This window comes from Coturnix japonica, chromosome 28 (genome assembly GCF_001577835.2).
Source record: "Coturnix japonica isolate 7356 chromosome 28, Coturnix japonica 2.1, whole genome shotgun sequence".
Lineage (NCBI taxonomy): Eukaryota > Metazoa > Chordata > Aves > Galliformes > Phasianidae > Coturnix > Coturnix japonica.
Genome location: NC_029543.1, coordinates 2,928,529 through 2,956,363, shown reverse-complemented (window position 1 = coordinate 2,956,363; position 27,835 = coordinate 2,928,529). Strand labels below are relative to the sequence as shown.

At 55.7% G+C, this 27,835-nt stretch overlaps 5 protein-coding genes across 8 annotated transcripts in view; 3 read left to right on the top strand and 2 right to left on the bottom strand.

The window, feature by feature from the left end:
• Positions 1-16,730, bottom strand: part of ELL (elongation factor for RNA polymerase II) — a 29,893-nt gene extending 13,163 nt beyond the window's left edge. The window contains exons 1-4 of the mRNA XM_015886572.2: positions 16,535-16,730; positions 3,745-3,792; positions 984-1,105; positions 570-733 (exon numbers count right to left, since the gene is read on the bottom strand). Of these exons, the coding sequence (XP_015742058.1) occupies positions 570-733; positions 984-1,105; positions 3,745-3,792; positions 16,535-16,669 (469 nt within the window). The 5' untranslated portion in view covers positions 16,670-16,730. The remainder of the gene's footprint in view (positions 1-569; positions 734-983; positions 1,106-3,744; positions 3,793-16,534) is intronic.
• A 428-nt stretch (positions 16,731-17,158) lies between these two features.
• Positions 17,159-22,505, bottom strand: FKBP8 (FKBP prolyl isomerase 8). Of its 3 annotated transcripts, none has more exons than XM_015886725.2 (9): positions 22,408-22,505; positions 21,682-21,986; positions 21,379-21,548; positions 21,159-21,247; positions 20,834-21,051; positions 20,587-20,759; positions 20,416-20,493; positions 18,314-18,451; positions 17,159-17,880 (listed from the first exon to the last, which is right to left on the bottom strand). In XM_015886725.2, exons 2-9 carry the CDS (start codon positions 21,956-21,958, stop codon positions 17,794-17,796), a joined length of 1,230 nt encoding a protein of 409 aa, XP_015742211.1. In that variant the 5' UTR covers positions 21,959-21,986; positions 22,408-22,505; the 3' UTR covers positions 17,159-17,793. The 3 variants fall into 3 exon arrangements, with proteins under 3 accessions (XP_015742211.1, XP_015742208.1, XP_015742210.1); XM_015886722.2 differs by lacking the exon at positions 22,408-22,505 and adding an exon at positions 22,260-22,306; XM_015886724.2 differs by lacking the exon at positions 22,408-22,505 and adding an exon at positions 22,106-22,221.
• A 163-nt stretch (positions 22,506-22,668) lies between these two features.
• Positions 22,669-24,058, top strand: KXD1 (KxDL motif containing 1). Its single transcript, XM_015886726.2, has 4 exons — positions 22,669-22,966; positions 23,050-23,202; positions 23,299-23,345; positions 23,622-24,058. The coding sequence occupies exons 1-4, from the start codon at positions 22,872-22,874 to the stop codon at positions 23,855-23,857; spliced, it is 531 nt and encodes a 176-aa protein (XP_015742212.1). The 5' UTR covers positions 22,669-22,871; the 3' UTR covers positions 23,858-24,058.
• Positions 24,059-24,919: 861 nt separating this feature from the next.
• UBA52 (ubiquitin A-52 residue ribosomal protein fusion product 1) lies at positions 24,920-25,964 on the top strand. The gene is made up of 5 exons (XM_015886711.2): positions 24,920-24,978; positions 25,189-25,307; positions 25,385-25,471; positions 25,583-25,685; positions 25,816-25,964. Exons 2-5 carry the CDS (start codon positions 25,205-25,207, stop codon positions 25,907-25,909), a joined length of 387 nt encoding a protein of 128 aa, XP_015742197.1. The 5' UTR covers positions 24,920-24,978; positions 25,189-25,204; the 3' UTR covers positions 25,910-25,964.
• Positions 25,965-26,107: 143 nt separating this feature from the next.
• REX1BD (required for excision 1-B domain containing) lies at positions 26,108-27,772 on the top strand. 2 transcript variants are annotated; one of them, XM_015886709.1, is made up of 5 exons: positions 26,108-26,212; positions 26,463-26,545; positions 26,690-26,894; positions 26,987-27,075; positions 27,346-27,772. In XM_015886709.1, exons 1-5 carry the CDS (start codon positions 26,210-26,212, stop codon positions 27,416-27,418), a joined length of 453 nt encoding a protein of 150 aa, XP_015742195.1. In that variant the 5' UTR covers positions 26,108-26,209; the 3' UTR covers positions 27,419-27,772. The 2 variants fall into 2 exon arrangements, with proteins under 2 accessions (XP_015742195.1, XP_015742194.1); XM_015886708.2 differs by lacking the exon at positions 26,108-26,212 and having other exon boundaries at positions 26,224-26,545.
• Positions 27,773-27,835: the final 63 nt, after the last annotated feature.

Genomic DNA, 27,835 nt, shown 5'->3' with positions numbered 1-27,835 from the left:
TCAGCTCTGCTTGCTGCAAGGCACCATTCTCAGCACAGGCATCCCCTGCAACAGGACAGCATGCAGCTCCCATGGGCCTGGAGGAGCTGGGCTCTGCACACAGCTGATCACATACACCCTGATTTTAAGGCCAGGCTGAGGTTAAGCAGAGAGCAGAGCCCAGCACTGGGTCTCCATGGGCTCCTTCTGGAGCTCACTGATAACTCACTACACTTTTGTTCTCTCTGTAGAGATTCCTCCCTTTGCTGGCACCGTAAGGTGGCTCCTCTGAGGCTGCAGCCAGCAGCTCTAATTGGGTCTCCTGGCTGACGACCACAACAGCGCTGCAGTGTCACTTCCTTGGTGACAGAACCACACAGAGGTGACCTCAGAGCCAAGCAGGTTCGAGTGCAGATGGAAACCATCAAGAAGTCGCAGTGCAAGGAGGCCAACACTGCCATTCACAGACACCCCTATGGCACCACCAGATATTGGTGGAAGATGTTCACAGCTCGGTCATGGCAGCAAAGAGAACACAAGCACAACCTCAGGGGCAGCGAGGACAGCCCCCACATCGAGGTGCTGCTTACCTACATATCTGCCCCCAGGCTTGATGACAATGGCACTCCGGCTGCGTGTCTCCTCCTCCGCCTGCGCCATGCTCTGCCGTGCCTTCTGGTACGAGTCGTCCGTGGCACACACGGTGATCTTATCCTGTATGCTCCCCAGGCAATCCAGGTGGATGTTGCCATTGCTGCAAAAGAAAGGCAGTGCAGAAGATGCTCCCGTGGCTGCAGACAGCTGAGGTTGAGCTAAGTAACAACATGAGGATGCGGAGAGATAAGCCTGGTTCTTCTGCTCACCCAAATACACACAGCCTGATTACAAAGACTCCAAAAATAAAAACTGCTCTAAGTTCTGTTCAGGTTCGTTAGGGAAACAATGCCACAAAAGATAAAGGTAAGCAATGGCTGGTTAGCTGGAGTTTTTGCTGTGTCACTCACCTGGATACGTACTGCTGGATACAATCAAAGCTGCCTTGGGGGCTGTCCTTGCCAATGTTGGAAAGATAGAACGTGAAAGTCCGCACTTCGGTCGGGCGGTCCGGCCTGGGAATGGCGATGTGCTGCGAGGATGGAGAAAAGCTGGGTCACTCCACTGCCACAGCAGCCCATTTATTGGCAATGAGTGTGCTCTGATCCAACCTGAGGAGTGCAGATGGAGTACAGCACAGGAGACAGCAAAGTGTGGGCTGAGGAGAAGCTGCAAGCAGGATTTGAGTCACGGTGCAGGAGTGAGAAGGTAAGAAAGGAGGCAGGGATGGAGAGATGAGTGGAAAGCAGGACAGAGGTAGGAACTGGCAGCTCACTGCCCTTCAAAACAGAGCCTACAATCATCTTTTTCTAGGAATCTGACCCAATTCTATTGATTCAGGCTTAAAACAGGCTCGCAATCCCTGTTTATGTTCAACTTAAAACATTGGAGACCTGTTTCTTTAGACTTAGTGATCCAGCACTAAGCACAGCACAGGCACTGTGCAGCACCCTGCTCCTTTTTTAAAGGGATTATAATTCCACAACGAGATTTCATGGCTCACAGTGGTGTGTGACATGGCTGCTAAATTAAATATTTAATCAAGCATCAAGTGTGCTCCGCAGCACCTGCACCACGCTCCTCCCCCGGCTCTGCTCTGCAAACTGAGGCCTCAAATACAGATCCACAAAGGAGAGATCTGCAGTACGAGATGCACACTGATCTGTATTAATGTGTGCTCTGAGAGTGGGGATGGACCTGGCGCAAGGCTGGGCTCACTGAACCCCACAGCACCAACCTCTGACCCCCCAGTGGGGGCAACAAACCCTTCTACCCCCAGTAGAAGGTGCACGCACACAGCTCTGGTTGTTCTGCATGCTGTGCCCACAGCCAAGAGGAGCAAACAGAGCTGCACATGGCAGTTTGCAAAGCAAAGCCTGGAGGATGTGTGCAGACCACAGCACTGCTGCAGCAATGCCTTCACTGCCCTGGTGCTGCTTCTGAAGATCTATGAGAGCTGCCTGGGCACGGAGATGTGCAGCGTATGCAAAGCGGCCGTTATCGAGGAATTATTTTTAGCTGAACCAGAAGGTTTCTCGAGCCACCACAGCAGCACAAGAGGCTGCTTGGAGGGAGCCCTAATTTTGGTGCAGTCGTACACCAGTAACCATGGGCGCTTAAAAATAGCACCGGCGCAGATGTGACTCGCGTTTCTTCTTTCAAGTAATATTCATCTGTGTACAGCTCATTCTGAATGGCAATTTCACCTTCCTCTATTTAGACCAACACGAGTTCATCCCAAGAAAGAGGAGAAACGTCACATTTTCCGCTCACGTCGGGCTGAGAGAGCCGTGCCCAATAGTTTACAGGAGCACCCACGTCACCGGAGGGTTTCTGAGCCCCCTCCACTGCTTCCCCCCATGTGAACACCTGCACATCTGATCAACCTTATCCTTCATTCTCTATGGGCTTTTATAGAAACACCTTCAGCCCTCCTCACTGAGCTGTGTGCCCTCCCCGGATCCTTTCTGCAGCCCTCCCCTGGATGTGCTCCCACTGTATCCCATGCTGAGGACTCCCCACCTGGAGGAGCAGACCCCTCCCCAACCTGCACTGCTGTGGGTACAGCCCAAGGTACAGTTGGGTCTTCCACAAATGGAAATGTTTTAATGCCATCAGCTGAATTTGAGAACTCAATCAATGCTGTTATCTTCACAGCCCATAGGTGAGCAGTCATACAGTCCTGATGCAGGCAGGCACTCTGCTTAGAGCCAGATGGTGACACAGCTGCCAGTCCCCCATCAGCACCGTAAAAATCATAACATGGGGACAAAGGGTTTTTCCTGACAGCTCCAGCTGAAGCTCAATGCACAGCTCTACCTTTGGCCTCTATGCGACAGCGCAATTAATTCACCTGCTGATGAGGAGCTGGGGGAGCACCGAGGTGCTGCTCTGTGAGCACAGGGCTCAGGGACTCCACCCCCTTGTTTTGGTGCTGTTTTCACTCACCTCCCCATGAGGATACCCCATTCCCAGCACTGCCCAGGTTGGTGGCAAGCCCCATCCCAGCAGTGGGGCCATGTGAGTCCTCTCACTGATTTCACCACAATGTTCCCTTTGAGGAGAATGAAGGAAACAGAAGGTACGGGCAGAGCTCAGGTAACTGTGCAGGAAGAGGCAGACCCAGATCCGAGCTGCCTGCTCAGCTCCCATACCCACTCACCCCATGGCAACAGGTTGGTCACTTGCTTGCAGTTCTCCCACACCATGTTCTGCTGGAGCAGCACCTGCCTGACACATGGGCAAGGAGGAACTGCCTGATTTCAATGCCTGCAGAGCTCAAGCACACCTGAAACTTCCACTGGGCCACCACAAAAGCACCTTTTACTCACAGCTGCCTTCGCATCCTGAAAACAAACCTTACATTCCCTCTCCTTACACTGAGCACCTGAAGTTAACGCATAATAATAAATCACTTTTTCAAACCATAGGATGGCTCAAGGTCAGAAGGCACCTTGGAGTCCATCCAGCCCCAAGCTTATAGAGCACTGCATGGTGAGCAGCATTGGCTCTGGGTGAGCAGCTCTGAGCTGCACAGCCACCACCTGCAGATATCAAAGCACATGCAGGAGCAGGACAGACAGAGTGGGACAGACAGACAAGGACTGCTCAGATCTACTGCAAAAGCAAAAGCGGTGTGTGCTTCCCCAGGCGGCCCCTGGGCTGACTTACCCCTTGGCTTCCTTGAAACTGGATGACGGGTTTTGAAGTCACAGTATCCTACAAAAACAAATGAAAGAAGAATTAGGAAAGCACAAGGCTCAGCCGGCTGCTGTCGAACAAGTCAGCTGGATTTTCCACCTATGCTTTTGTTTTTTTTAAAGAACGAGGCTGAGAAATAAACGTTGGGAAAATGCAGAATCAGCAGAAGTGGAGGATTGTACCCATAAGAGGGATGAGAGCACGATGCCATCAGCTCCAAGCACTGCTCTCAGCCACAAACGATCAGAGAAAGGGATGCTGTGAGATGGTTCCCTCCCGGTCCCCAACCCACTCCTCCGGCACAGAACAGAGCACTGCGTGTCCTCAGTGCTTATGCAAGTTTTGAGTTAAACAGTGGATGTTTGAGGGGAAAATTTATGACAGCTGGGAGAATGCATGAGGCCAATTTTTTCCAGCAGAATGCTGGCAATTGGATGTGGAAGCAAACGGAGGCTCTGCTGCTCTGCCCTGCAGCATCCCCTCTGCTGCTCCAAACTCAGCCAGGCGCAGCTCCTCGGTCCTCCTGCAGCACACACCGTGCCTGAGTCAATACACCATAGGAAATCTGGGTTCCAAAAAGCCTGAAAAAGGATCTTGTCGAGTTAATTACAGATGGGGGAAAGCCTGCAATTAATTCTGGAGGATTACTTAAGTGTAATAGAAGGGGAACACAGAGCACAGACGTAGAACGTGGCACTGAGAGCAACTGCACGCTGTTACATGGATGAGGGTCAGCTATAGTTACAGAACTTACACATCCCCTAATCTCTGTATGGGCCAAGTTAAAGAAGAAGAAAATAAATCAGCATTCCTGCAAGTTAGGGAGCAAACTGCAGCTCTGCTTTAGTGCTGTAACTCCTGAAGCACTGCTTGCCACTTCTTAGAATGGGTCTAAGACAGCAGGTCAACCTTCCTCCCACCTTCCCATAAGGGAAACCTGCATCCCTGTGCCTCCTTCCTGCAGCTGCCTCTGCACTGCTCCATCCAGGAGCAGCACTCAGCACACCCAACTGCTGCACTGACATGTGCAAAGAGACACAGCTCGGGTGCTGCTCCAGGCACGGGATGCACGTGGCACTGCAGTCCTGAGGCCAAGCAAGCAGCTGGACACCTCCCGTTTCTTCAGGGAAACACAATGATTAAAGAATCCTCTGTTTCGAGAAGTTCTGTTCTGCACTTACTGGAATTTGTACTGGAGGCAGCACTGCACGGGAAGTGTTGGCCTATACTTAGTACCAGTGTATTTGTCCATTTCCTCCAATGTCAGGGAGCAAACAGAGCAAACGAGAGCTCACCCCTGTTTATTTTGGAACAAGGGGACGGTTTGCAGAACACGGAGCTTCATGCAAACAGTTCAAGTTAGTACCAGGAACACCAATAAACAGACACCCTGAATATTCCTTCCTCCCATCACATCTATCACTTAAAGAACCACGCTGTCTTCCTGCAGATCAATCCACACCTCCATCAGTGCCACCCAGCAGCACCAATGGAAGGGGAGGGCACCAACAGCTGCAGATGGATGGAGTCTGCTGAGATGTGAGCTACAAATCCCCATCATCATGCTGTCCTCTGTAAACCTAAATACAAAGCCTCCCAGACCTTCTTACAGACTGGATTTGCTGTTTCAATGCAAGGAACGCAAACAGGTGCAGACCACAAAGTACCTCCAGATAGGAGCACAATGCAGCGCAAGTGGTAATAAGGTGATAAAGATCTTTGATGTCAGCCAAAGTTCCAGGCCGGACGTCTCCAAGTTCCAATTGCTGGGCAGCAGAACAACACTGCCCATGGTTGAGTAATGCTACGCACCACGGCAGCACCAGCATCACTTCCTCAGTGGTTTAAACTTTTCAGGTTCAAAAGGTTCAGAAGCCACGAGTGTCCCTATAAGACAGTGAGTTGTGTGCAGAGCCACTGTGCAAAGCAGTGGCACACAGCACATGGCTGCTCAGCAGGCAGCACTGCAGCACTACAACACCAAAAAGAAGAGCTACATGTCCGTGCCATTTAGGTAGTGCCTTCCAGAAGGAAATTAAAGAGGCCCAGTTCCTTGGAGAAGTAATTAGAAGTGTTTCTGCCTGCTGCTCGCTCCACTTGAACCCCCCCATTTCTGCAGTGCTGTGAGCACAGTCACCACTCAAACAACATACGCATGGTCTGCAAAGGCTTTCCCTAGCAAGTGCTCCAGCTCAACAAGCAGCTTCATGGAACAAAGGAGGAAGGCCCAGAAAAGCACACTCCAGTAAACCCTAAACGGACAATTGGGATGCAATAGGCCATCCCCAGATGGGGATGCAAGCTTTGCTTTTCCAGACAAATGAGCTGGGCCATGCAGAGAACCTCAGAACGGTTCTCCACTGGGTTCAAGCAGGAAAGGGAACACGCAGTGAGAAACAGGCACCAATGGGAGACAGCAGTGTGACACTGAACTCCTGACTCACCTCTGGGCTCCAGGTAGAGCTGCCCTGGTGGGACACACACCCCAGTAACACTGCTCCTCCCCTGGTGTGCTGTGCTGCTGCCTCCCCATTGCTCTCCTGGGCGCTCAGGGAGACCTGCTCGTTAGGGCTGAGGAGAAGCAATCATCAAAGCACCGACTCTTAGAGCGCCCAGGATCATTATCTGCACTGTAATCATTACAGCCTCCCACCAATTTCACTGCTAACGAGATGGGGCACCCAGCGATGCTGTGCTGTCAGGAGGCGGATGGTCAACTCCCACCTCTCCAAAGGTGCACAGATCAGAGGGGAAAAAAGAACGTTTGCGTCCCCATGCAATTTTCCCATACAGAGCACAGCTGATGGTGGTAATCAAGCAGATACCCTCAAGTAAACATACAGCTATTGCAAAACAGCCACCCCAACACAGCAAGCTGCTCCTGTGCCAGAACCCAGGAGCTCACTGATACCACTGCTGAGTCTCTCCTGAAAAGAGAAGCTCCCTTTAATGCAGCGCAGTGCTGCAGCCACGGGGCACTGCTGCTCTTCCAGGAAGGTTCTTGCTGCTGTGACCCAGAGCAAAAGCAGCAGATAAAGTTGGGAAAGCACTCAAACAAGTCGAAACAGTACTTCCCAAAGCACAAAGATAGCGCTGCGTTGGCAAAGCTGTGGTGAAAGATTGAGCACAGAACTGGAAATGGGTCTCATTGTCACCCACAAGCTGAAATGCCCCTTTATGAGAAGCCTGAAGTCACTGCTCAGCTGGGAGAAAAGGATTCCAACTGAAATACCAATGCAGAAGTGCAGTGGGCTCCAACAGCCCAGACAGGAAAACAGAAAGGTAAATAGCAGTATTTCTGAGTGTGGGCACAGGAGAGCAAACCCTGCACATCAATGTTATGAAGTGCTGCTTTCAATAAGAAACAGCACTGTGCAGAGGATCACTGCATGCAGCAGCCACCCAGCACTGCTCAGAGCTCCAGAATTGCACACAGCTGCAATAACAGCAACACAGCCCTGCCTGCTCCTGCTGCAGAGCCTTACTGGAGCCATCAGATGATCTGCTTCAATTGGGAAAGGGCTGAAATAAAACCCAACCAAAACAACTGGCAGCAGGAAACTGAATCATCCTCAATTCTCAACTCTGCAAAAGGTGAACAGGCAGCTTTCCCTGAAGGCTTTACTTAACAGCTGCGTGAGCCAAGACTCATTACAGGGCTTTAGATTCCCTGTTCCTTACATTTCAGGAGCCGTCCCCTTGCAGAAGATGCCATGAAAGATTTCTATGTAGGAAGGATGGAGGCTGGCTGGCTGCTCGCTACATCTGCAGACAATGGGCAGCTCTGAGAAGGAAGCAAAAAGATCCTGGACATCCTAAGGAAAGCACTTTGGGCACTGTCACCTCCCCAAGTGTGTGGCTCAGAGCACAGCTCTGCCCTGCACTGCACACAGCTTTTAGAGCAGCAGGAGAGGAACAAAGATAGAATGAACAGCACGTTAAGGATGGGCCAACAACTTCACTCACCCTTCTGGAAAGCTCTGAGACATCAGCAAAGGTAGAGTTATAAAGTCCAACCTTTAAGCTATACTGAAAGGTAAGAATTTGTTTAAATGCCATTTTTTCCAGTATTCCAAGGTGATCAGCCAGCTCCAAGCCTGCCTGAGAGAAAGGAAGAGGGGCAGCCCTGAGCTACACAGCAGGTTCTGCTGAGCACCACCCCAATGGCAGCCTCAGAAAAGCACCAAATGGGTACGGCCAGAGAGGACACAGTTAAAAACAAATACTTTAAGATACTTCCAATACGCCCTTAACTCTGTGATCCTATGAGAGCCAGTGGATGCCCACCATGGTGGCATATCCCATATCAGACACACCAGGAGCACAGCTGTGTGTGCAGGGTCAGCCTCTGCTTCTGAGAGCGCGTGGGTACGGCAGGAGAGCTGCTGGCTTCTGAGAACAGGGGATCTGCTGTCAGACACCTGCACTGCTTTGCATAACGAGAAACCAAAGCCTCATTATGGCACTGAAAGCGAGGGATGAGCACTGCGTGGAGATGTAGGGATGCGCTGCCCCATGAACTGCCCCCTGTGAGCATCACACTGCACTGAGAGCAGCATTAGCAGGCTGCAAGGAACAGGAGTCTGCTTCTGTGATTGCAAGAGACACGGCAGCCTGGCAGTGCAGAACCTGGCAGCACCAAGCCATAAAGAGCAGCAGCTCTCTCCGAAGGGCAGCCGTGACGGCAGCGCTCTGCGCCGCGCTTATCGCATGGGGTAAACAGTGATGGCTGCTGGTTAATGAACAACGCTGCCCCGAGGCCGCCCTGTAACGAGCTGTGCTCCACTGCAACCTGCTACAGAAAATACAGTGCTTCCAACCCAGCGCTCTGCTTACGAAAGTGTCATTTATTTTAGGATGTATTAAGACACCGGGGCTGATTCACTTGGAGATGCGCACAGAAGACGGCTTAGGCGAGTTTCTGAAGCACCAGGGTGATCCTTATCTGCCACGTGGCTTTGCTGCTTTTCTTGCAAGAGAAAAATATAGAAAGGCAATTTAGAGCTCAGATTGACTAACTGGTCCGGGACAGATCTCACCCAGCACACACACAATGCTGAGTGCAGGAAAAACAAGCCCGAACCAGCCCGCTCCTCGTGCCCAACTGCGTCCCATTGACACTATGAGGGCAGCATCACTGCTGCTCTGCCCATCTTCTGCTTCAGATATTCCTCATAGAGACAGATCCAGCCATGGATGGGCCCTGGGCAGCCTGAACTGGGGGGGGGGACACTCAGCCCATGGCAGGAATAGGGCTGGGGATCTGTAAGATCCTTCCAACCCAACCATACTGTGATTCTATGGTTGTATGACCTTCAAGGACCCTTCCAACCCAACCACTCCATGGCTCCATGATCATCAATGACCCCACCAATCAAACCATTCTCTGATCTGTGATAGAACGAGCAACAAAGCACTCACAAGGGACAGTTTTTTCCCCACCAAAGGGATTCTATCCCCAAGATCTCCAGTTGCATTAACAAACCCACGGCGGTGCAGCCCCACATCTCCATGCCCTCCTGCCTTATAGGTGCAGGGGCAGACAGGGCTGAAGGTTCTCCCTCTGCTGCGGAGGCACAGAACCCGCTCTGTTTCAGCTGCGTCTCTATTTGCTCTGCCAGGGTGGCTTGGAACAAACCTGCTCCAAAAATAAAGCAACAAACAGTGAAAGAAAGAGCATACCCTTCCCAAATCCACCCCTAAAATACAGTAGAATTAAGTAAGAAATCCGATGTGTCTTCGCTCCCATCCAGGACAGTTGTGAAGGTTCAAGTTACAACAAATCCCGAAAACAAGCATGGGAAAAAAAGGAAAGTTCAGATAAGAACAGCAAAAACACATCAGTGCTGCTGCCAAGCAGGCAGAGGCTGAGCCACAACACACCTCACCTGCAGGGAGATGGAACAGATGGCAGCATGGTCACAGTGCAGGGCAGCAGAGGAAATGCTCTGCATGGCAACGCAGGGAGCACTTCTTGTGCCTTCCCTATGGGTTATGAACAAAGTCTTTGTTACATTCAGAACCGTTTCCAAATCATGCTCCGGAAAAATAATGTTTGCCATTGGTTTTAATCACCGTTACGTTCCACGTCAACTGAAGTGCGTATCTGAAGCAGATTTAAGATATCCCATTTACTTTTATAAAGGGCAAGCGTGCCTTGCTTGTCCTGTTATTACTTCCCCCTTCCTATTGCTGCATTTCTGGAGATGAAAGCACAGCTGTGTGCTGCAGAGCTGCTGCTGTGCTCCAGGCTGAGCACACAGTGCATGGCTGCATCCTCCTCCCCTGCTTCCTTATGGGATATGGATGATGCACCCATGGTACACAGTGACATGGGATGCATGCAGACCTCACTGGCTGTTCCATGTAACCACAGTTCTTTTCGTGCTGAACCAATACAGACAGGGCACAGCAATGGGACCAGCAGTGCCCAGAGCTTTGCCAACAGACCGCACTCCACAAAAGAAATTGGCCAGCTGAGCTCCTACGCACTGCTTAAGAAACTATTTATGGGAGCACAAGAAGTTCTTAATTCTGCAGGCAGGCAGAGCAGAGGTCACGGTTCGGCTCGGAAGCCCCAGCAGGTGCTGCATGCATTCAACCCTCAGCCCCATGCACTGCTGGAGCTGAGCACAACCCTATTGCTGCCAGCAGGGCCCAAATAGAGCAGAGCCCCAATAGAGCAGAGCCCCAGGGCTGTGCCCCAGCGCAGCTCCCATTGCCCCCAGCTCTGCTCTGAGCCATGCACTGAGCTGTGCTGCACTGTATGCCCCAGGTGATGCACACAGCCTGCCCTTGGCTCCATGTACCCAGGCTGGGACAGCCGGCTTCCCAACTCCATCCCTCATCCCAAACCCTGGGTGCCATGGAACAGCAGGGCTGGCTTGGTGAGGACAGGGATGCACGGAGCAGCCATAAGCACAGCCCTGTGCTCTGCATGCTGCACGGCCGCTGTTCCTGGTTCAGAGGCACTTAAGCCTTTGACATTTCAAGGCAGCGAGCGGCAGCAGTTAATTACAAGCTGTGAACATGATTTCTTTCACCCATCCATCCATAACTCACGTCACTGTACACCAGGAGCTCCGCTTTCTGAAGCAAATACACACAGCCCAGCTCAGCTTCGGGCATCACACGGAGCTGTAAGGCTCAGGACCACAACCCAAATACATGCAAACACAGCAGAGTGGCTCACTGCAAAGCACAGTCACTGCAATCTGTTGCAGGCTGCTTCCATCCCCCCAAACACCCCAATTTATGTGGATTAGAAGGTTTTTAATTCCTACAGGGAGCATTTATTGCTGGTTTTGTTGCTCGCTGCACAGTCTTCCTGCAGAGGAACCATAGAGAGCCCAGCACATCCATAGGGGTTCTACAAGGAGAGTGGAAAGCAGCAGCACAGAGCTTATAAAGCCATGTATATTCTATCAGATCCTGCATTGCTCTCTTTATAGGAACCATAGAAGACAGCAGCACGGCCCACTTCACTTTCTCATAGAAACCAGGAGCCAAAAACAACTGAAATCAGCGCCGGAGCTGGAGAGGTAGAGCACAGCACACACAAACAGCCAGTCTAGACACTGAAATGTGGAAACATGATTCAAAGAACCACAACTGGCACGTCACGTATCGATCGCAGCCCATCGCACAACGGGTCCTGGGTGAGTAAGAATAGAGAAGGAAGATTAAATTAAGAGTCTTTCACACTCTGGTTTTAGAAATATATGGATCCTTTGGGTACAATGACATGGACCAAGTGGTGTTTCTTCCATCCTGCCGGGCTTGGAAGGAACATATGTGGATAAATGGGCTTCATGTGGTGCTGGTGGCACCAAGGGACCAAATGGGGAGGCCCAGGTTTCCAGGGGAGCTCCAGGAGAAGCCTTTTCCCAGGTATAAAGCAAACCAAGGAGGGTTAACAGCACCGGCCTCGCAGCACAGCAGCACACGGTGACCTCTTTTTGAGTTAAACAAATGCCGGTTTCTTTAAATTAAAGAGGCACCGATCCAATGTAAAGAAAGGAGGGACCAAGTGCACGGAGCTGTGCTTTTCCAGGCTGCCTCCTGGCCAGAGCAGGGCAGGGAGGTGGGCACAATGCACAGCGCAGGGTGCTGCACAGGGGCTCTCGGGCCCTTCAGAATTGCAGTTGTTGAGAAAATAAAGTCAGAAGGCAGCACTGGGTTACTATGGGAGGCACAAGTTACCTCTGCGTACACTGCAGGTTTCTAAGCAATGCCTGAGCTACTACAGAAAACTCTTCTTATCAGCAAATCCAAGCTCCTATCCTGGATAATGCATCTAGGTCAGACACGGCACCGCAGGAGCACAGCGCTGGCGATGCCTCTGTATGGAATATCAGCATCAGGTGCTTCATTTCATTGGAAGAAGAAGTTCCCTTCACATCAAGGCTCCTCCAGAAGCAGCATTCACCCTCATTGCTCACAAGGAACCCAGCTCACCCCTTGTGTCACACAGCAGCCGTGCACCCACCCCAGCCCTGCAGCCATCCCAACGCACCCCATTGTGCACGAGCAGCAAAACCACCCCGTCAGCCAAAACCTATTCTCCTCCCGTGGATTAGCTGGCACAGCCCGGCAGGGCAGTGACGCATGCAGACGGCCTCTTCCCATTTTTCAACACGCACAAACACCGGGGATTTGGAGATGCTTCGCAAGTTCATGTTCTTAAGTTACACACAGCACTGAGCGGGCTGTGGATGTGTTTAGGAGCTCACATGTCCCTTCAGCACTGAGACCTCAATGCTTTTCCAAGCAAACCCCATAATTCACCCCCCCCCCCAGCAGTCAGCACGGTGCAAAGTGAGTGATTTCAACAGCCCCGTGTCGTGCCAAGCAGCTCTGACACAACCCACGGAACAGGACAGAGCACTCTGTGCTGCCCCACAGCCCAGCAGCACCCGCATGGCCCCAGCCCCACACAGCCCTGAGCTCACATCTCAGCACAGGGCCCTGCACAGGTGAGACAACACGACAGCTGCCACAGAAACAACAGCCTGCATCCCCACCTGCTTCAGTTCAGTCTGAAAACAGCGAGAAAGGGAGCTGAAAGGGAGCACAGGTTGAGTCTTGCTGGGCAATGCATGCAAGCACCCAGCCCAGCTGCTGGATCCATTGATCCCAGTGCCAAAATGCTCCTGTTCCATGCCTTAAAGAAAAACACCTTCATAGAAACCAGAGGGGATCGACATCAACTTTGCTCCCCCCGGGGATTGTTAGAAAGCAGCAAGTTACCAAAAGGCCAAAGTGAAGCTCTTTGATGAATCCCATCCTTCTAAGGTGAGAAAAAACAGAACGTGACCCCAAAAAAGGGGGAAAAAAGCACCCTCAGATCCAAAGGTTCTGCCCCAAAGTTCCTGTTTTCCTTTGGCACGTCACCAATTAGAAGGAGTGCTGCAGCCTGCTGCCACTGGTAGAAAAAAGCCCAGTATAATGGCTTTATAATTTGCCACTGAATCCCATAGCAACTGTACGTCACGTTGGATGTAAATTACAGACGGTTCTTTCCCGTGCAATTTGAAAACTATAGAGATGAATCTGTAATTTGAGCAGATCTAAACGCTGTTCTGGTCGAGAGGAAAAAAGCTGCCCTAAATAATTGAAAGGAAACCACCACGGGTCAAAACATTCCTTGGGAACCATGGGAAGCGTCTCCCATCCCATCCCATCCCATCCCATCCCATCCCATCCCATCTCTCAGCTGGGAGCTGTGGGTCAATGCTGAGCTCGGCACGTCCCGGCCCATTTCTGCTGATGGCTGAAGTGCAGCACAGTTTCCTTCCCCAACCTCCTCCGGGCTGATTCACTCGCTCATGTCACCGGTCTCATGTTCCCGATGTCGTAACAGCTTCAATTCTGATGGACGACAGCATCGGTGAGTTAATAAGACAGGAAAAAACAGGTTATGGGAGAGGAGGGATGATGCAGAAAGCACGGAGATAACTCCGTGAGCTGTGATTCAGAAGGAGCAGGCTGCTGTCGCAGGTGTCAGACAGAGAGCACTGCCCTATGGAGCCTTCATTTTGTAGTTTGGGCTTTAAGCACAACAGCCTGACCCCGAAAACTGGCTCTGGAGGAGTTATTTTAACATTGCAAAGGATCTGCTTAACCCTTCGGGAAACAGCCTCAGCCACACCATCCTATGGGGAAGGAAGGGGATGTGGGGAGCCCCAGCAGCAGAGCAGAGATCCAACACTGCTGGGTTCAGAGTGTGGGGCAGAACTGGGGTCAGCTCAGCCCCACTGAGTATCTACGCACCTGCTAAAGCTCAGCCAGCAACAGGAATACAGAGCCATCACAGCAAGTGTATAACGGGGAGAGAATGTCCCTTTTTATCACACTGCAACCCACGGAGTGAGTGCTGCTCCTCAAACCACAGCCATTTTCTGATAAATATGGGAAATTCCCACCGGGGAAGTTCCAGGAATAGTCAGCAGCTTTGCACGGCCCCAGCACTGCTGGCTGCGATGGCACACGCCGACCACATGCAGCACGTGGGTCTGTGTGAGGTGCTCAACCCAAATCTGCCCACCCAGAACTGAGTGAAGGTGGGGGCAAAAAGCAAAGGATGAGAGCTGTGTGCTGAGGGGTACCTGGGTGTATTGATGGGGTGACACCACAGCTGTCCAAACCACATGGAGTGAGAAGGATGAGACCCAAAGTAAAGGGGGAAAGCAGGGCAGGGGCTCAGCAGACCCTGGCAGAGCAGAGGGGACACAAGGCACACGGGGAGGCCCAGCAGAGCCTGGACCCATCCATTGCTTTGCTAACACAGTTGAGCCAATGCAGAGTGCATTCCTTGGAGAGCTGAGCGTTGTTTTAGGCTGTGGGACAAGGCCGGCTCCATCTCACAGCAGCACACAGCCTGCCCTGGGCCACGTTACCAATGCTCAGCATTCACTGCACAGCTCAGCAGGCAGAGACTTGGGGAGGTGTGAGCAGGTGACGCAGGTTCTGCTCCTTCCATGCAAGCACTGCACCCCACACTGCGGCCAGAGACAGAAACTGAGCAGATCCCAGCAGCTAAAAGGGACCAACACCACTCTCCATCAGCCTTCCACACCAACCCAAAGGGGGAGACCCAACACGGCCATCACTTTGGGCTCACGCAGCCCCAATGCATCACCCTTAGGCCAAGAACAAGTCAACCAAATGAAGCCAAGTCCCTGGGCATCACATTGACACACCACCCTGCTGCAGGAACAGGTCAGGCTGCACCCAAGGAGCTGCAGGAGCACCTGAGCAGTGCTTGCTACCGTGCCACCATCACGGGATGCACCGTGCTTCAAACCACACACAACCCTGAGCAAATTCCTTCCATGGAGCAGAATTAAATCACAGCCCAGAGCTGCAAACAGCCACCCCGGGTGTGCCAACACCGCTGCCCCATCCATGGGGTAACTCACCAGGCCAAGGCAGTGCGTGCACTCAGAGCCACTAATTGCTGCGTTATTCACTGCACAAACAGCGCTGCCGTCCCTCCCTGCTCTGCAGCTCCGGCTGCTGCTGCTGCTCCTTTGGGTGGCGGGGAAGGAAGCAAAGTTCATTAGTGGCCGATGGCCACCAAACAGCGTTTGGAAAATAAACACCACTATTCACGGCGCCGAGACCCAGAATAGCTTCCCAAAATACTGAGTGCAGCTGCCCGGAGCCTTCCTACTCACCCTGCCCCCTAAAGGAAAAGACCTTCCCGATACATAGGCCTCATTTTCTTTCCTTTTTAACATATAGAAGTATGTATTTTGCAAGAGAAAAAACCAATCGAAAGCCTCAGCCTATCCAAGGCCCCTTCTGCTGCCGCTGCCTTCTCATAAGGCCGATAAGAGCTCATTAAAAGACGGGTTGATAAAGCCTTGGAACAGTAATTACGTCCGTCCTCGCACGGATGGTTGCCCAACGCGGGGCTGTGATGTAACCCACACCCGACATTAAAAATAGTGTTGTGACAACATATGGTTTATCCTACAGAGCTGACGGAGCGCTGGGTTCCGGCTGGAGGGGAAGGTGAAAGACGGCACCGAGACGCAGAGAAAAGGGGGGGGGGGAAAGAACGAGAGAGGATGAGAGGACAGAGATGGGACCGGGATGGGGTGATGGGGGGGTTGGGGTGATGGGGGGGTTGGTGGGAGAGCACAGCACAGACAGCGAGGAATGGCGATGTGCGGCCCCAGCAAGAGCCGGGGGGCGGCGGGGGACCCCCAAGACATGAAGAGGGGGAAGGACCCCACGGCTCCATAGACACGAGGGGAGGGGGGACCTGCGCTGCCCGGTGTCACGTAGCTGGGGGGAGGGGAAGCGGCTGCACGGTCCCTTATGGAGGAGGGACGCCGCTTCCCCCGTCACTCCACGGCCATTTACATGGGGGGGGGAAGAGACAGCTCAGCCCTCACACCCCCCCATGTCTCCCCCGGTCACCCCAGGGGGGCACACGGCGCCTCCAGACCCCAAAGGTGAGGAATCCCCCCCATACAGCCGGGAGGGGACACAGGGATCCCCCATAGCCCCAACAGGAACCAGGAACCCCCCCTCAATCCGAGGTGTAACCGAAGGGCACAGCCAGCCCCCCCCACCCCACGGCCTTCAAGCCATAAAAACCGGGCCTGGCCCTACAACCAGAGCCGGCCCCACACGGAACCGAACCGGGCCTCCATAGAACCACCCCCCCACACACACACACAGCCCCACCGCGGGGCTCCAGGCCCCCCCAAAGGCCTCGTGCTCCGGCCGTGCCCCCCCAGCCCCTCACCTTACACGCCTGGTAGCTCTCGAAGGCTCGCAGGGCGCTCTCCGTCAGCTTGACGTGGAACACGGAGATGCGGGTGCCGCGGCCCAGCCGGCCGCAGGACAGCCCGTACCCGCGCTCCGCCTGCAGCGCCGCCATCTTGGGACCGTCTCCCCCTCCGCGCCTGGGCCGCCGGGGCCTCCGCCGGAGCCACGCCCCCCTTATGAATTATTCATGAGGCGTTCAAAGGGGGCGGGGCTCCGTTTGGCCCCGCCTATTCGTAGAGCCTGTTGCTGGGGTAAGGAGGAGGGCAGAGCGCGTTCTTATTGGTCGAGCTCCACGGGGCGAGGCGGAAGATTGGATGATAAAAGGGAAGGGGGTGGGGATATGCAAATTAAAAGGGCGCGGGGCATGGCGGGAAGGGGGGTTTGGGGAGGACATAGAGGGCTGCGGGGAACCCCCCAACCCCCCCCCACCATCCCATGTTATATGGGCACAGACTAGGTTGGGTACAGTCTGGGGGGGGTACACAGCCCCCAACCCACTAATGGACCCCCCCCAGGTGCAGCCCCCACGTGTGTGACCCCCCCATCCCTGTGCTGCTCCCCATGTTGTCATTGCATCCCATGGTGTGACGAACCAGGCCCCGCCGTGCACCAATTGTCCTTTATTGGGATTTCACAGTCGGTTTTGGGGTGGGGGGGGACAGTGCATCCAAGTACATCCAGCCCCCATAGGAGCAGAGCTGACAGCGGGGCTGGGGGGAGCTGCAGGGCAGGAGGGGACCCCCAGTATCAGCCATGATGGCGCTTCTCTGTGTCCATTGCTCCGTGGGGTTCTTTGGCTTTCTATGGGCATTGCACGCTCTGATGGGGAGCAGGGCAGAGCTGGGCTCCCTGACAGCCCCCCCAGCTCGGGGGGAATCTCATTGCACGTGCCCCAAACACCCTGTGTCCCTTACAGAGGGCTCACATCCATCCAGCTGCCTCCAGCAGTGCCAGGCTTTGCTGTGTCCTCCCCAGGACAGTCACTGCGTGCAGCACTCCCAGCTCAGGCTGCCCCAATGCATTCAGGGCTGCGGGGGCTCTGCTTTACCTGCGGCTTTGTCCCCAGCAGGACGAGGTGTGGGGGTGCTGGGTGATGGTCAGGGGAGGGGGGATGTGGTACCACCTGCCAGGAGAGCATCTATGAGTCCACAGGGAGCAATGAGGGGAGCGGAGCCCCATGGACACCCCAGGCAGGAGCGAGGCACATCCCAGAGCCGGGCTCCCCACCGCTGCTCCTCAGTTCCTTGCTGCGATGACAACAGATAGAGCCACCCCACCCAGAGCGATGGCTGTCGCACCAAAGAGCCACTTCCAGGGGATGGTCTGAAAAGGAGAGATGTTGGCAATGTGACGGGATGCCCCTCAGCTGGGACACACAGCCCTGCCTGCTGGCACGGGGCCGTGGGGCAGAGCATGGCTCCCAACACGCATCTGAGATAACACAGCCCAAAAAGGCAAGTGCTGCGTTGGCTCTGCCCGGCACATCTAAGGGGACAGCATGTGCTGCCCAGCTGACAGCGCTTTCCACCTGCACAACCAGCTGAGAGCAAAGTCCACAGCCTCCAGCTGCCACGGCCAGGCAGAGAGGCAGCAGCAGCAGCACCGCTATCAGTAATTTCCTGGCCCTCAGCCTGGGGTGGTTCAGTGCCGCAGCCCCCTGCCCAGGAGCAGCACCACACTGGCCCTATGGGATGAATCCCCCTTGCAGACCTCAAAGCTCTGCCACCCCTCTCTGTTTGCCAGTCCCAGCCCTTACCCAGGTCAGCTTGTCCTTGCACTTCACCGGGGTGCTGCTGGCGCTGGGATTCCCAAGCATCTTCCTGTACATCTCTGTCTCCACTGTCTTCTGGTCCGCGTGCTTCTTCACCAGCTTTGAGAGCTCGGCATGGATGGTCTGGGGAGCAGAGTGCAGCACAGCGGTTATCAAACCCAGGGTACAGGGGAGGGGATAGGAACCACAGTGCAGATAACAGCAGACTGGGGCCCCTCTGGCCCCACAGGAGCTGATGGTTTGATGCTGCCCCACTGCCCCACATGGAGGAGCTGCACCAGGACATTGCTTCCTGCCTGCTCAGGACCCTCAGAACCTTCATTATCCCTCTGGATCCTGCCAAACTCTCCTACAGATGTAGTTCAGAGCTCTAAGCATTCCCCATCCCTTCCACCTACCAAAGCTCCTCCTTGCTGGCAGCCTGTTCCCTGTGGAAGCGACATGAAGGAACAGCTGCTGACAGTGTGCAGAGGAGCCTGAAGCTGATGGCAGCATCAGGATTTTCTCCTTTAATCGAGGCAGAAAAGTTTCTGCCTCGGGGACAGACCAGCCAGAGCTCTATCACATTTCTATCTGGAAATAGGCTGGGTAAGAAGGCTCACACCAAACCTGGTCTGAAGCCAGACTATGGCAAACCTTGGATGTCCTTCTGCATCCTGCACTATTGGACCTGCTCTGTGGTGGAGGGCTGATATCCCCAGCCTGCAGTGGCAGCAACACAGCGGTGCCACAGCTGTGCTGTGCCCTCTGCTGGGGATGCTGTGCTGCAGGCAGCTCTGATACTGCCCCAAAGCACCAGCACAGCGAGCAGCCAGGGCACTGCCAAGCCATGGCACCTGCAAACACACCCCAGCACCTTGCTGGGTTTGGTGCTTTGATGTAGAACAAACAGCATCTCCATAAAGGTGAACCTCCAAGGGGTTAGAAAGGGACGTGAAGGTTTGCACCAGTGACGAGGTGCCGGCAGCACCAGACAACCAGGTTTTCTCATCCAAAAGCAGGTGGAGCTGATCATTTCTTGAGTCTGTTCTCACCACCGGTAGCCTTAGCTGTGACTCACCACTGTGTGTTTAAAGCTGCACTGCCACATCCCTGCGAATCTCAGCAAGCAGCTGGAAAGGCCAATCATTTGTTTGTGGTTTCATTGGTAACGTCACTGCCAGGCAGTTTGATTTTTGCTCCTTTTCAATTAAAAGCTTCACCCAGATGGGCTGATGAGCTGCAGCCCTGCCAGCAGCAATGACACAAAGGACAAGCAGGGAGAGCATCCCCCATCCCTGTAGTCCCAGTTCTGCTCCTCTACCTCTTACAAGCAGCCCAAGTGCTACTTTGAGATCCCATATACCCTTCCTCATGAGGGCTCTCACACCACAAGGTGCCTGGGAGCTCTGAAGGCTATTGAGCACCTGCAGGGCCTCATGCTGCCCGTGACCTTCAGGCACCAGGGAACACGAGGTGAACTGTGATGTTTTGGTGGAATGGCCACAAAGAGGCGGATAAAACCGAGAAGCCAATGAAGGAGCAATGCCCCCACTGCAGGCAGCACCTCCCCTGCTGCTCCCAGCCCTGCTTTTGCTGGAGCCACTTCCTGGCACTGCTGAGGCTTTTGACTTCCCTGAGGCTTCAGTCCTGCAGCTGATCATTAACTAACAGGAAATTCCTGACCCAGAGATTGCTCCGGCCTGGGTGCTGGACTGAGGCTTGGGTTTGCTGGGGCCACCCAATGAATCACACTGCAGACTGCTGAGTGAGATGACAAGAACTTGCTCTGCCTCGCTTCTCACAGCAATGGCACAAGCCACAGGGAAGCCAGACCGTGCAGGCAGAGCTGCTGAAGCAGAGATGGGCTGGCAGAGATCCCTGCTACCACAAGGGCCAAAGGGCAAAAAGAGAGTCTTGCAACATGGAGATAAGGAACCCACGAGCTCAGCCACGTTCAGGTATTGCAGCACCAGGTGCTGGCACTTGGTACACCACCCCACAGCTGCCCTGGCCACACACAAAGGAGACTGGTGACAGCTATGGGGTACACTGAGGTTTGTAGGAACACGGCCACAAGGCCAGAGCCATGAGAACACCCAGCCTACCTTGTTTGAAGGCTCCAGCTTCAAAGCTGCCTTTAGGATGGGGATGGCCTCTCTGTACTCGCCCTGCTGGGCCAGGACCTGGAAGATGAGGTGGGGGTTGAGGGAGGTGACTGAGGTCTGGTCCCTGCGCCTCCCCAGCCCTGCTGAAGTGCAGGGATGGCAGCAGCTCACCTTGCCCTTCCGGAAAAGTGCCTTGATGTTCCCTGGCTGGTGCTCCAGAACAAGGTTACAGGACTTCAGGGCCGCCTCATAATGGTCCAGTTTAAGCTGAGAGGCTGCCAGATTGTTGAGACATTTCACCTTCACATCCAGCAGCTCAGCCTCCTCATCCGGGGTGAAATCAACTGCAAAGACCCCAGAGGTGAGTTACAACAGGAAGGAAGCACAGGCAGCCCTCGCTCACAGCAGAAAGGGGTACCTTTGGAACTGGAGCCGATGACTTTGAGAGCGATGTCATAGGAATTGATGGCCAACACATAATCTGCCTGCTGGTAGTAGAAGTTACCTCGCTCCCGCTTGCGGTTGGCCAGGTCTATCTTTTCCTTCCCACTGAGCAGCTCCAGGTCTGGTGCATCCCGAGCCTCCAGCAGCTCGACCTCCAGCGTGAGGGCTGCGTTGGGTGGGATGTCAGGGCTCCTGCAGTGGCACAAAGCTGTGATCAGGCCGTGGTAGTGGGGAATGGGGATAGTTGTCATAGCCCTGTTTGGGCCCACCCTATCCCATTCCACACTCTCCATGCTCACCTGCCCTGTGCACCATAGCAATACTTGGCATCTGATGTAATCAAAGCAGTTTCTCTCATCTCCATAAGCTGTACACAGAGGTCCAGAGCCTACAGGGAGCAATGTTGCAGGAGAAGATGAGCAAAGCAACCAACCCTGACTCCAACAAGGACATTGCCAACCCCATGTCTCCCCCCAGGGTGAAGTTGCACACATCAGAGCAGCTTCCTCCAAGCCCCACCTGCAATACATCACAGTCTCCCAGGGTAAAGGTGAGGCTGGGGTTCTCCTCCACCACAGTGCCATCGTCCAGTGTGGCCCTCAGACGGACAGTCACCTCCTGGCCTTTGTGGGGGCGGCTCTCCACCCCCTGACCTGGCACGAGTGTCTTCTTCTTAAGCAAACCACTCCCTGGGCCAAGAGAAGCCAGAGGTGGTCAGCCCATAGTAGGGAAGGGGAGAACCTCACTCCCAACCCAACCTCAGCCTCCGTGGTCGCCAAAGCATCTTGGGAATGCCCTGCTGCCCTCCTGCCCTGCTCTCACCCAAGACATCGAGCCACTCCTGGGGGTCCTCAGCTGCTTCCCCTGGGCCTTGCTCTGCGGACTGGGCGTCCTCCTGCAGCGGTCCCCGTGCCCGTCCCACGTCCTCCAGCGGCGGCAGCTCGCTCAGATCATCCTCGTCCTCCTCCAGAACCTCGAAATCCTCCATACTGTCCAGCTGAGCGGAGCAGGCTGCGGCCGATTCCGGGCTGGGCGGTTCGGTGCCGCTGCCCGCCCGGCCGGGGGAGCCGCTGCTCGTCTCCTCTCCGCTGGAAGCCATGGCGGCAGAGCAGGGAGAGAGTAGCGACCTGCGGGAGATACAAACAGCAAACTGCGGACACCGCGATGAGGCGTCTAACACCACCCGAGCGGCTCGGGCTCGCACAGCGCCCTTCCGCCGGGGCCGGCCCGGGGAGGCCCCACTCACCGGTTCCGGCCCCTGGAAGCCCCGCCCCGCGCCCCTCTCCTCCACCACGTGCTTTTCTCCCGCGCGCGCGCCCGCCGGGGGGTCCCCCCGTCACGTTCCCGCCACGCGCGGGGACTCCCCTGGCAACGGCCGCGCGCCCCCCGCTCCCACCTACCCGCCAACCCGCGCCCGCTGGCCCCGCCCCCGCGCTCCCATTGGGCCGCTGCCTCCCGCCCCCCTCAGGCCATTGGGTGACGCCGACGTTCCTCATCGGCGCGTCGAGAACGGCGCGCCGCGGTCTTAAAGGGGCCGCAGCACCGAACCTGCTCCGCGGGTCCGGAACCCCAACCGGGCCGGTGTCCCCGCCGCCCGTCACCCCGGCAGCTCTCGGTGCACCGCCTCTAACGACTGTGGGTGCTGGAGGCCCACGGAGCTTTCCCGGACCTCTCAATCCCTGCGAGGTCGGTCCATCGCACAGAACAGCCCCGGGTTCGTTTTCCGGTACCGGGACAGACCCGGTCCCTTCACTAGACCCAATCGCCACCACTTCCGGCCCGGCGCCGTGACGCACACGCGCGGTGACGCCACGGGGTCGCGCTCGACGTGACCCCGCACCCGGAAGCGAGGAGCGGCCGCCGGTTCCTCTCCCGTCATGTGAAGGGAGACGGAAAAGGAGCGGCCCCGGTGCTGCCGAGGGACGGACGGAGATACCGAGTCCGGGTTTGGGGGGGGGGGTTCCGTTACCGGGCACTGCGGGGGCCGGGGATCCCTTAGAGGCAGCGGTGCGATGGAGCCCACGGCCTCGCGGGTGTTCTGCGGGCGGGTGCTGGGCATGGTGAACACCGAGGATGTGAACGCGATCATCCAGGCTCAGAAGAACATGTGAGTCCCGGGGGGGTCCCGTGAGCGGGGGCAGCCCCCGGTGCGCTCATATAACACCGGGAACTGCTGCCCCCCCCCCGCAGGTTGGATCGTTTTGAGAAGACGAACGAGATGCTGCTCAACTTCAACAACCTGTCGAGCATCCGAATGCAGCAGATGAACGAGCGCTTCCTGCACCACACCAAGACGTTGGTGGAGATGAAGAAGGATCTCGACAGCATCTTCCGTCGGATCCGGTAGGAAGAGCTGGGAGGGGATGGTGTGAGGGACCCCAAGGATGGAAGGGGTCTGTGTGTGTGTCCAGCTGTGAACGTGGCTCTCTCCTCCTGCAGGGCGCTGAAGGGGAAGCTGGCCAAGCAGTACCCGGAGGCTTTCAGCAGTGAGTGCTTCCTCAGGTTCTTCTTCCTTCGTCAAGGTTCCCCCTCCTCAGAATGTGCCTTCAATGGGGAGTTTGGGACTGCCAGCATGCAGCTGCTGTGTTAACAATCCAATGTATTGTGTAGGAAATCACAAAGCCACAAATGCAATGGGGTCTGATTTTGTTGATTACAATTGTTGATTAAAATCCTTCTGCCAGAGTGTGGCTGGCCTTGCAGTGCATCATGTTGCTGTTTGTATCTACAGCAGTTATTAACATCTACTTCTTCCTTTCCAGACATACACGAATCTCCTATTCTAGAAGATGACGACGACTTCGACCCGGTTCCGAAGAGCACGACAACCACCATTGCTACCTCTGAGCAGAGCACCGAGTCCTGCGACACCAGCCCCGACATCATCTCACCCACCACGAGTCAGGATTTCGAGGATCTATCACAGGGCCAATACGATTTACCAGCTGTGAATGGACAGAGTCTGACAGACGAAGACACCGCCAACGACCTGGACTAAGGCACAGCGCTCTGCCCCATCCCTGGGGCCTCCATGAACTCTCTATCTTGTATTTATATTAGTGTGTTCCTTTGGTGATTTCTTTTTGGGATGAGATGGCTGAGTGAAGAAAGGGGGTGATGGGTCCCTCGTGCTGCCTTTGTAGAGCAAACCCTGCAACTTTGTGTTGGGCAAATGAGTAAAACGAGGATTTGAAAAGCCTCCTGTCCTTATTTGTGTGTGACTTAGAAGAGTCAGAGGTGGATGTGAGCCAGCAACGCGGCCTTACAGCTTGAATCCTGAGCATCCAAAGCAGCATGGTCAGGGAGGGGAGGGGAATCTGTCCTGCTTTGATGAGACCTCACCTGGAACGCTGCATCCAGGTGTGGAGTCCTCAGTGCAGGAGATACATGGACCTGGTGGAGAATGACTGTCACAGTGATGGGCTGAGGTGGAACAGCTGCATTACAAGGGCAGGCTGTGAGCTGGGGGCTGGAGAAGGGAAGGGGCTGGGGAGGGCTGAGAGCAGACTTTACCTTCCAATGGGGCTGTAGGAAACAATGGGGCTGTAGGAAGCAATGGGGTGGTAGGGCAGAATGGGGCTCTCTTCATCAGGGTCTGTTGTGGTATGGAAAAAGCCAATGGCTTCATATGAAAGGAGATTCTATCTAGATAGAATGGAGTGTTTGACCATCAGGGCCTGGAGAAGGGAAGGGGCTGGGGAGGGCTGAGAGCAGCCTTTATCTTTCAATGGGGCTATAGGAAAGAGTGGGGCTATAGGAAAGAACGGGGCTGTAGGAAATAATGGGGCTGTAGGGCAGAATGGGGCTCTCTTCATTAGGGTCTATTGTGGAAGGGAAAAACCCAATGGCTTCATATGAAAGGAGATTCTATCTGGATAGAAAGGAGTGTTTGCCCATTGGGCTGCACAGCACTGACACGGTGTCGTGTTGTCTATGGGCTGCACATAGAGGTGATGTGTGATGTGTGTGGGATGAAGGAAGCGGAGCAGAACCGAACCGGGCCGGTACCGAGGGCTGGTACCGCACTGCGGCTGCGCAGGGTGGGAGGGTGGTGGGGGGGTCGGATGTGACGTCGGACGGGCGGGTTCCGGTTCCGCCCTCTCTTCTCCCATCAGCGCGGTGCGTGCGGCGGGTCGGGCCGCGTGTGCGAGCGGGGATTGGGGCGGGGGGGGCGGTACCGAACGGTACCGGGCGGGACTCGGAACCGAGCCCGGCCCTGGAGCTTGTGTGGTGTCAGGGTGGTGGTGGTGGTGGTGGTGGGAGCCGCTGTGGGGCTCGGCCTTGTGGGGTGACGCGGTTGTCGTTCCCCCCCCCCCCCCCTTTATCCAGGCGGAGCGGTGCCAACATGCAGATCTTTGTGAAGACCCTGACTGGCAAGACCATCACCCTTGAGGTTGAGCCCAGTGACACCATCGAGAACGTGAAGGCCAAGATCCAGGACAAGGAAGGTGCGCTCAGGAGCCCCCCCTTTAATACCCCCCTTATACCCCCCCTGTACCGCCCCGTTAACGGTTGAATCCCGCAGGCATTCCTCCCGATCAGCAGAGGCTGATCTTCGCTGGCAAGCAGCTGGAAGATGGGCGCACCCTGTCTGACTACAACATCCAGAAAGGTGCCGATATTGGGCCCCATTGGGTCCATGATGGGGTCCATGCTTTGGGGGGGGGGGGGGTCCATGGTTTGGGGTGATTTCGGCTGTTTCTGATGTTTTTCTCCCTTTCAGAGTCCACCCTGCACCTGGTGCTGCGTCTGCGTGGTGGCATCATCGAGCCGTCCCTGCGCCAGCTGGCTCAGAAATACAACTGTGATAAGATGATCTGCCGCAAGTACGGCCCGAATCAGCCCAATTCTACCCCGTCCTGTGCCACCCATACACTGGGATCCATCAGTATCGGCTTTACCCCCCCCAATGATATGATATATATGATATATATGATATCCTCTGTTCCCTTCCAGGTGCTACGCTCGCCTCCATCCTCGTGCTGTCAACTGCCGCAAGAAGAAATGCGGCCACACCAACAACCTGCGCCCCAAGAAGAAGGTCAAGTAGAGCAGCTCTGCTCCACGCTGTGCTCTCCTAATAAAGCAAATGCCTTCAAACCCTGTCCTGTTGTTTGTACCCATATGGGGGGGTTAAATCACGAGGCTGCAGCGCTGTGTGCTGGGGGGGGGGGTCGCGGTGTTCAGGGTGGGATTGAAGGCTCTTGGGGTGGGTGGGGGTCCCGGTGCTGTATTGGGGAGGTGGGTCGTGGCGCTGCCCGTCGGTTCCTGCAGGTGGCGACGGTGTCTCGTTGCTCCGTGCTCCGCCCCCACCGGACCTGCGCGCTCCGCACCGGGAGCGGCCCCGGCCATGGTGAGCGGGGCGGGGGGTGCTGCCAACCGTCCGGTTTCACGGGGCTCGGGGGGGTCGCAACGTACCGTAACCGGGCCGTGCACGCGTGGCTGGGGGCTCTAATGGCGGTATAACGGAGCTCGGGCGCTCCGTGGGTTACTCCGGGCCGGTAGAACCGAGCACGCGGATGGCGGTGCGGGGTGGGAGCGGTGCGGGGTGGGAGCGGTAGCGGCGTCGTGCCGGTGCCCCACGGCCGGCTGTGTCCATGCAGACCGACGAGGCTCTACGGGCGCTGCTCCAGCGCTTCTACGCTCTGCAGGGGGAGCGCGTGGAGACGTACCGGCTGTTCGAGGAGTGAGTACCGGCACCGGACCCCATCCCTCCTTTATCCACCCGTACCGAACGACGGCAACGGGAAACCTCCCCTAAAGCATCACCCCAGCAGGGAGGGCCTCTTAGTTACGTTTGTTTTGCTGCTTTCTGCCTTTATCCCCCCAGAGGTCACCGTGCGTATCTGAGCAGCGCCCCGCACTACGATTTCCCCCGGTACCGGCAGTTGGTGCATGAGATCACGGCGGCTTTTAGCGGCATCTCCCGCGAGGTGCTGCAGCTCCGAGGCCGCCTACGGGGTGAGCTCGGCCGCCCCGACCTGGCCCAGCATCTCACCCGACTCCAGGAGCGGGAGCAGGAGAAGCTGCAGCTGGTGAGTGCCGGGCATGGGGGGGGGGGGAGGTGGGGAAGGGTCCTGCTGCCACCTGGATGGGATGGGATCAACCCCCGTGTATCCCCCTGCAGACAGCACAGCTCCAGCTGGCCCGGCAGCGGGCGCAGGATGAGCCCAGTGTGGACAGCCATCAGCAGGAGGTGCGGGAGCTCAAGCACAGGTCGGTGGGCACCCCCTGGTTCCTTCCTATTAGGGTTGAGAGCCTCCCTCCCCATCCTCCCTTCTCTCCAGCGGGGCCGGAGGGGGCCCAGATGGTGCCTTCAAAAGATCTCTTGTTTGGAGCCCTCCGGATTGTTTGGCGATGCCGCGCGGCCGCGCTCCCATCAGCCTCCCCGGGCTGAGTGTTTCATAAACAGCGCGGGGAGCGTGAGGCAGCCCGGATAATACGCTCCATATGGGCTTTATTTATAGTTTCCATCCGCTCTTGTAGGCTAATTAAAACCATCGAGGCAATCAGTGAAATTCTCCAAGACCTCAAGTACGATTCGGAAGAAGCCGAGTGATGGGCGTCCCCGTGGGAACAGCTAAGGGGGCCGTACAGCAGAGCGCTGCGGGGCCCCCTGCCCCACTCCCACCCCCAGCGAGGTGGGCACCTGCCCCCCAACCACGGCCCCATTCCTTAGGGGTGGAGCCCCCCTCATGCTGAACATCCCTTGGCAGGTGGGTGGGTGAAACACAGGGCTGGACTTATACCCACTGCTCTGCTGAGCACAGAACCAGGGGAGCCTTTTCTCTGAGCCCCCATTGGGACAGACACTGCCATCACTGCCCCACAACCACCCCGTTCTGGTTCTGGGGATGGGGACAGCACCCAACACGCACCCTTTGTGGTCACCCCCAATAAAAACATCCCCTGAGCTGTGTGGTCTAAAGGGTTTTCACCCTTTCCCCCCATCGCCACCCATGTTTGTGTCCTCACA